General features: G+C 40.8%; 1 protein-coding gene across 1 annotated transcript in view; it reads right to left on the bottom strand.

Annotated features, from left to right (window-relative positions):
- Positions 1-8,530, bottom strand: part of TLE1 (transducin-like enhancer of split 1 (E(sp1) homolog, Drosophila)) — a 73,825-nt gene that overhangs the window by 1,796 nt on the left and 63,499 nt on the right. The window contains exons 14-16 of the mRNA XM_009890502.1: positions 4,469-4,718; positions 2,448-2,695; positions 324-471 (exon numbers count right to left, since the gene is read on the bottom strand). Coding sequence (XP_009888804.1) covers positions 324-471; positions 2,448-2,695; positions 4,469-4,718 — 646 coding nt within the window. The remainder of the gene's footprint in view (positions 1-323; positions 472-2,447; positions 2,696-4,468; positions 4,719-8,530) is intronic.

Here is an 8,530-nt window from a genome sequence, read left to right as displayed (position 1 = left end):
GAATGAATGGGGAGAGAGGGAGAAGGGCCAAATAAAACTCATAGTTCAATAGCAAGACTGCTGTTCAAAATTCAAGTGACTAAATAACCCCTCTTCTTACCTATTTACTTAGAGAAATAGGAAGAGAGAGTAGTGTCAGGCTATCATTTTGTTCTGGAAGCTAAACAGGAAAGCTCCAAAATACTGTGTTGTGAGCAGCCAAAAGGAAGAAGAGCGGGAACAATCTGCCAGTTGCACTGGGCTCAATCTCAGCTTTCATACTAAATGTGTCCACCCCACTGGACACACCACCACCCCTCCAAGCTGTAGGAAACCCCAGTTACCTGCGACGTGAAGTCATGCTGTTGTAGCTGTCTCCCCTCTCTCAAGTCCCAGGATCTGACAGTGTTATCCAAACCTCCTGTCCAGAGCTTGGTACCATCATTAGAAATGTCAATACAGCTGGCTCCGTCTGTGTGGCCCTGGAATTGTCTGATAAAACAAACCAGATTGAATAATGATTTCCTGCCAGAGCTCAAGGTAAACACTGTTGTGGTGTTAGTTTTGGACCCTGTATGTGTGTGTCATCTCTTCTGTGTCTGCTGATGGGCAAAAATCAGCCCCTCCCTCTTACTGAGCATGAAATACAACAGTTTTACAAAAACATTTTCCAGGTGCTACAGAAATGAGTTGCATCATGGCTAGCTGAACAAACTCAACTACTTCCTATCAGGTTTTGAAAACCAAAAGAAAAGCTTGTGAGAACATTTAAGTACAGTAACTATAGTTAAAAGTACTAAGGACAACTCAGATTAAAACAAGTGCTGAGGGAACAAAAATCCTCCAGTTCCAGAAAACAGCTTCTGTATTTTAGTTTGGCTGCAAGTCAAGATGATAAATAATAAGCAGAGATATTAACAGGAAGGGATCCAGACAGAGATCCAGATAGTTCAATACGAGCACTGCTGAGTCACCAAAGTCGCATTCTCTGTGCCAGGAAATCACAAAAATCTACACGGTGCAGTTTGTTTTAAAATCTTCTCATTAGTAATTCTCAGCCTTCAGCACCCAGAAGGTCATCTCAAGTTTTCTTTAATCCTTTGGCAAAAGCCTTCCGAGGCTCCTGCATTCTTCATCAGCAATTAGCTTTAGGAAAGTGCTATGCCTCAATGTGAAAGGTGGAGGGCTGGGGGGGTGGGAGGCAAGTCAACTAGCTTGGGAATGAAGGGTATGAATCACCAAGAGCTGCCACACAAAGGTCACATGGCACATTTTGTTTTGTAGCTCTGGTCTCAAAATTCCACGTGTTATCAATTAGCAAGATCAAGCAGCAAGTACTGGGAACACCTACAGCAAACATTCAAAAGGCAAGACAGTCATAGATGGAGAGAGCGCACCTTTACAGAGACTGAGCATGCACAGGGCAAACTGAAGATTTTATATTAAAAAAAAAAAATCTTTGCTGACCTAAAGGTTCAACAGGAAGTAAAATTTGCATGCATGTTAGTATGATCCTCTGCATATAAGTTTAAGCTAATTATCAATAGACAGGAAATTTAACTGAAACACAGCAGACTAAACAGATTCTTCAGTGTTTGTAGCTTTTAAAATATCCCTGCCTTTCCCAGTTTAGGGTCTCTCTTCTTGTAATACTGTAGGCCACCACTACTTTGGTAAGCATAAACCAAAATTTATCTTCTAGTAAACGACACAGATAGTTGCTAAGAGCCATTTCACACATGGCCCTATTTTAATTTCTCTGTCATAACACAAATGCTGAATACTGACCTGCCAGACACTTTAATCTTCTACTAATATATTCATTAACCAAAGATCTAACAAAAGATTTGAAAAGTGATTTACATGGTAATCCATTTATTATACTCTTTGCAACCCATTCTAAAAGTTTTAGAGATCAAACTCCCTCAGAAAACTCAAATACCTTTCTCTCATGAATAACCAAACATCAGTCCTTTATGCTTTCCTAAAGAACTGAGGGGATCGACAGTTTCAACCGCTTTTGCAAAGATTGATTTTATTACTTATCATCGCTAGATAAGAACTGAAAATTCTCTTTATTACTTAACAAGGCTTAAGACAAAAGACAAGAACAAATCTCAAAAGAGTTCCCTAAAAGGCATGTTCAGTCTACATCAACCACAAGACAGCAGAAATGCTGCTTGTAGAAACGTGCAGACAAATCCCAACTAACTGAAACCCACAGGAACTTTTACACTGACTTCAGTAGGTTATGGACCAACTCTTTAGGCCCTGAAAGCGCATCTTCCAAGACTAGGCTGAAGCTACCAAAACTAGTTTCTGCCCAACTCGGGTGCAAACTGCATTCTTTGGATAGGAAACACTATTTACTTTGCTGTAGTGAACCAACACTCAGGGAGATAAGTATTTATGTAGCTGTCCAAAGAGTAACTTCTACTAAAGTTTTCTGTAAACAAGTAATGACTCACCTGACCAATGTCTGATTGTGCAGATCCCACACTGCGATGTTACCATCACTGCAGCAGGAAAAGCACACCTTGGAATCAGGGCTGATAGCCAGAGCGTAGCAGGCGGGGGCTGAGGATGTCAGCTCTGCTTTTATACGAGGAGTTGGTGCTGCCAGGTCCCATATGGATAATGTGCTGGCTTCCCCGCCAACTATGAGGGTGCATCCATCAGGCAGCAATTTACAAGAGCGGATGTAGTTATCTCTGTTCTGTATGACACAAATCACCTCAGTTATGTTAATACATGCCTGCCAATAATGACCACTAATATGATTCTGACTGCATCCAAGTTTTAAACAGTAGGCTATTTTTTTCCGTTACCAAAGTACGGAAGAGGAACCAGCAGCTCCTAAAAGGTTTCAAATGCCTACTTCTCATCACTAACCGGAGACTGCAGCTGCAGAAATTAAAACTGCAGAATCCTGTTGCCACAGTCTACTCTGTTTTAAACCTGATGAATGGCAAGTCTTCCGTCTCATTACACAAAACCAGAGCCAAAGCAAGCTTGCATTTCTGCAAGTGCACTCCATCAGCTGAGGTCACCAACAACAGAAATATTAAAGCAAATGACCTTTCATTTGGCATTTCAGCAACCCTATATGAAAATGCAATTCAAGTCCCATGCCCTTCAGGTTTTGGCGTTTCCTTTCAAATACTATTTTGCATTCACTATTTTAAAGTTAAAATATTAAGGATTCCCGTACTGGTCCTGGATATATGCTGGTCCTTTGTTGTTCAACACGATTCTTATACTTATTAGTTTCACATTTGTGATACTATTGCTGTTTGAGAGGTACTACAGGGGCTGTAGAGGTGGAAGACATTTCAACTTTCACTTATTACAAGCTTGACTTTAAGTGTATTGGATGTCCCTTTCTCCGTAACAACTGCCAAATTAACATAGTGACAGTTCTTTAGGAAATGGAGGGTTAATATCTGCAACTTGGAACATAACAGCATTTCTACCACTGCTGCTACTTTTCTTTTTTTATTCACAGCAAAGGAGCAGTACGTAGCACAGTGGAAATGTTGGCTTAATTAGCCAGCCATTACTGCTCCATAACTAAAATGGAGGCAGCTACGACTGTGCATCCAGACACATACCTGTCACAGAATAGAATACATATTCAACCATACTTTTACTACTAGACAACTAACACAAGGGTAGCAGTAAATAGAGGATAAAGGCTAAAAAAGCCAAAACAAAACAAAAAACCCACCATGTTTAATTGAATCAACGTTGAAGCTAGAATTATTTTCATTCAGAATATATATTACTGTGCTTTATGACAATAAGTCTTCTCAGTTAATGTTTCACAAATGCCTATGCAGCTTCTAATACAAGAAGCATCTTTTATCGAGCTGTTAACTTTTTTGAGTTAGCATTTCAGCTACCTATACTACCATGCTCGGTCCCTTTTGTATCCTGCAAATGTGTAAACAAACAACCAAAATGTGTAACTTGTGGATCACCAACAAAATCACAGCAAGACTGAATGTGACCTTGGTACCTTGTCACCTTATTTCATTTTGTGGTCACTACCCTCTTACAAAAAAAAAAAAAAAAAAAAGAGAGGTTGTCACTCCTGGTGTGAGTGAAACTTCTAGTAAGGTTCTGTGTAGCCCTGCATAAGCCAGGCTACATTGCTTTTAAACTCATGCACAAAAGTCATCAGCATGACTGGGGGGGGGAAGCGAAAAGAGACAAAAAAAATCAGGTACACTGTCTACTCAGAAATCTTATCTGTTATTTGACCCTTAGTGATGATATTTATCCCTAAATAAAACAGCACTCTTCTCTGTAACTCCACCTGTTATGTGTTTAAAAAAAAAAAAAGAAAAGACAGCTAAATACATAAAGCAGAAAACAGAACTGCTTGCTATTTCCTGGTAACATGAACAAAATCCAGACAAGGACAGCTATTTCCTCACTGAGTCTCCAAGGAGAAGCTACCCTTGTGAACAAGTTCCTGCTCACTCACCAGGCAGTCCAGCTGAGAGACAGGGCTCTTGTTGCCAGGGTGGCTGATGTCCCAGACTTTGACGCACCCCTTCCCACCCGTGTACACGTGTCGCGTGGGGTTGCTGATGGTAACCGCACACACAACTTCCCCGTGGTTCAGAGTGTTGATCTGACGGGCATGGCGAGGGATTCCTGGACCGATGAGGGCATCAGGAGGGAAAGGAACCGGCTGCATTTGACCATCTGCAGTAACGTGAAAGGAGTAGGCGCTTTTGGGGAAGGGAAAGAAGAGAGAAGAAAAAAAAATTAGCCAGATACAGTGCTATAACACAAGAAAAACACAGTATTTTTTAATTTGATTTCTTTCCCAATTTTTTTCCTATGAAAATCAGAGCTACAGTGCCAAGTAATGCAGGCAGACGAAACCTCAGAGGGAGACAAGGATTCACAATAGTAATTTTCAGCTTGCCTCATCTAAAGTACTCGTGAAGTGGGGAAGCACTTAAATTCCACCCTTAACTCTACAGACCAAGGTCATGGCTTCTATCCCCCAGCCACCTGGATTAATCAAAAGATCTTTCAGCCCCTGGTTTCTAGCCAGCAGTTCCAAGTCTCAGCACCACAAGTCCTGCAGCAGCAGCAATCCGTCACCAGGCACTACTCTTGCAGACTTCTTCCATGAGGCTTGCACCTGTTGCCTTGCAGTAGCACTAGCCAAAGTTCAACTTTTGTGCCATTTCTAGATCTCATCTTTAACATCAGCACCAGCTGTGCTCACGCGCCTCTCTTTCCAGCTGGTAACTAGTGCTTTAAACCGAAAATAGAAACATGCAGAGTGGTTGCACACACCTTTCATCAGAAAGCTGGTACAATCTTCTCATAATTATGTTTTCTTGAGTCAGTATTTCAGAAAAGCCGAAAGGCTCAGTTTCCCAAGTAGTTGTGGCACTTCTGTAACACCTTTTATTTGTATTCAGTGCATGATTTCAAGTATATGGAAACTTAGGGTTGAGGAAGTGAATCCCAGCACTGAACAAAAACGCTCCTCCTTGGGGAAAGTACGTAAAATTATTTCTTCATATTCATCGTAATGTTTAAAGTCAGCTCTACTCAAGGACCAGGGCACAAACAGCAGTGAATAAAAGTTTCAGGTGCAGGGGGTTTTGTTTGGTTGTTTTAAATAATAATGAAAATACTACTGCAAAAGGCTGCTTTTTGTTATACTGGTGAGCTGCTTTTTTTGCTTCTGCTGTCTCAAGCACATCCACAGCTCCGGGTTTTGATGCTGCTGTTACATTAACAGCATTCTTCAAGAGGCCAAAGTGGATAAAAAGTGATGAGATGTGAGTATGTTTTTTTGTTTTGTGGTTTTGGGTTTTTTTGTTTTTTTTTACTAATAAGCCATACTCTGCCTAATGATACCTTTATTTTTCTAATCTACTCTTGTGTTCATAATCGCCCTTTCTTTTCCAAATGTACCTACTTCCTCAGAAGTCTTCACTCACTATACCTCAAGTATTAGTATTGCATCCCCCTACCAAGGGCCCAACAACAGATAATTCAATTTAATCTTCTGTTCTGGGCTCTGAGCTAGTACTTTCAAGGTATTTTATTGCATGTTTCCAAGTATTTCACAGTTTGAAAGGAAGGAACAAGCAAGATACCTGGATCTGTAACAGCCATCACAAAGCAACTGAATACGCCCAGGAGCAGAGCAGAAGATAATCCTTTAAAACAAAGTGAGAACTGGAGAGGTGAAAGAACTCTATAGTTCTTTCCTACAGAAGGTAAGAGTGGAAACAGTCACCTCATGCAATATGACAGTTTTCTCAGAAGGGAAGGGTAAAGCCTGGTTAATGGAAACTGCCATTAAACAAAGAAGAAATTAATAGTGCCTATACATGCAATTTCTGTACCTCATTCATGTTTCATGGTTGGACGTGCAAGTTGAAAGCCTGCTCAGAGATTACACAGAAATGGAGGATGAGCGAGTGCAAAAGCCAACACATTTTTTGTCACGGAAATGTCAGGAATGGGAAATGCAAGATAAGAAAGGAAGTGCAAAGTTCACTCCCTTACATGTATACCAAATGCACAGTATATCAAATGTATTTCTTCCCATGGGACCCCTTCTGTTTTTGTACGAAGAATTACAGTAATGATACAGGCTTAACTAGAAGTCTGTATCATTTCTGCAAAGAGAAGTAGAGCACAGGACTGTCCCCAAGTAGTTATTCACTAAACAGATGAGACACAGGACGGGAGAGGAAGAAGAGGAGGAGTGGCAACAAGACTGCTCGAGGCTGAACAACTGCTCAAATTCAGGTACAGAATCCAATTAAAGAGTCCTAGCACTTAAGAGGCTGAAAAGCCGGGCCCCATCCTGGGCTCCAGATCAAAGCCAGTTGCAGAACACTTGTTAGCAACAACAGTACACAGAGCTGCACAACTTTGAAGTCTCAGCCTGCCCTTGCTTTTATCGTGAACAGAAGAAAAACAATTAAGCAAGTATTAAGAAATTTTTTCCAGCATGTTTAAGATGAATAATCCACTTGTACGTGACTCTTTTTTTTTAAAATGGAAGGTTATAGCGTAAATGTTCTGTTTGATTCAAAATACCTAAATAATTGGTGTTTTGAAATGCTTCTGTGCATATACCCAGCTTCTCAGTTCTTAGTAAGATGGGTGGGAGGAAGACAATAGGAACGTTTTTCAAGTGCTTCACGCATACTGTAGCATTACCATGACTCTTCTATTCTGAAACGCCAGAGACTTACCCAGTGCACTTTTAATTATGTAGAATTTTACCAGTATGCCCGTGCTTAAAGTGCAGTTACACAGATCATAAGAATAGTCTCTTTATTGATCATCATGAGCCGGCATTTGCTTCCAAGACTGGCTGGGACTCAGGATGACTGACTGTGATGGCCTAACAAACAGAGCAGTGATAGTTTCTTACAAGCTAAGACAGCTTTTTCTTCAGTGCAAGTTATCAGCAATCCACTGTGTAAAAAAATGGCTACCCATTGCCAAATCCCTCTGCCCCTGCCAAGACAGGGGCACAAAACAGTAAATGTTCCTGTTTGCTTGAAGATGTGTGGCACGTCATGCTAACATCACCACAGTCAGCATATATATGTGGTCTAGGGACTTCTAGCTACTAGGTATTATGGTATAACTTTTTATTACACATACCTTTTACTTTGAGAAAAGAAAACAAAACAAAACACAACACCAAAGCTTGCATCATTTGCAAGACTGACACTCCCTAGACAAGGAAAGTGTCTGTCTGCAGAAGAACACAGCACTGGAGACCACAGTGCAGATGACTATTTGCAGCTCTGTCACTGTTGTCCTTGGCTACCCCTGCATCAAGTCACCACGACAGAGGGCCCACTCAGCTACTTTGGGGAGGACTGTACTTCCAGTGCTACACCTACATACAAAGCTGTAGGTGTATTTACATACGATTAAGAATTGACTGAATTTTTAATGCACTAGATATATTCACAGGCCTGAAGTCTCGAAGCTGACAAGCATTTTGGTTGTCCAGCCTTGTAAGAGTCAACATTTAGTCAAATTTGGTAAATTCTTGAGTTCTCTAAAGCTCAAGGTATTTCTTGACAGGCACCCCTTTCCCCACCCATCTTTCTCCTCAGCAAGTTGCTCTTGGTATCTAAATTCATAACACTGCAAAAATGTCATGTGCATTTTTGTCCTGGTGTGATGATGTTTTAGAACTGGCAGTGTATGCTGGAAACAGCTGTTCAGCTTTGTGACGATCACAGATTTCTCTCTCACTCACAGCATTCTGCCTCTATGAAATGACTGGGTTCCACGACCATCCATCTTTGGCCAAATGACTGTTAGCATTAGGACAGCCCTTCCTCATGTTGGGCTAACAACCACAGTGAACAAAGAAAAAGTTCTTACACAATGCAACTACAACTTAACATAGAACAAACTAAGCACATCTCAATTAATATGTAAATATACACTTGTAATTAGTTGTGTATTATGAAAAGAACAAGACAAGCTTACATGCTTTTTATTTAGGAAAGAGTTCTGCAAAACCAGTATA

This window comes from Charadrius vociferus, unplaced genomic scaffold (assembly GCF_000708025.1).
Source record: "Charadrius vociferus isolate BGI_N301 unplaced genomic scaffold, ASM70802v2 scaffold418, whole genome shotgun sequence".
NCBI classification, from domain to species: domain Eukaryota; kingdom Metazoa; phylum Chordata; class Aves; order Charadriiformes; family Charadriidae; genus Charadrius; species Charadrius vociferus.
The sequence above is the reverse complement of the archived record's forward strand: the minus strand, read 5'-3'. Positions and strand labels throughout refer to the sequence as shown.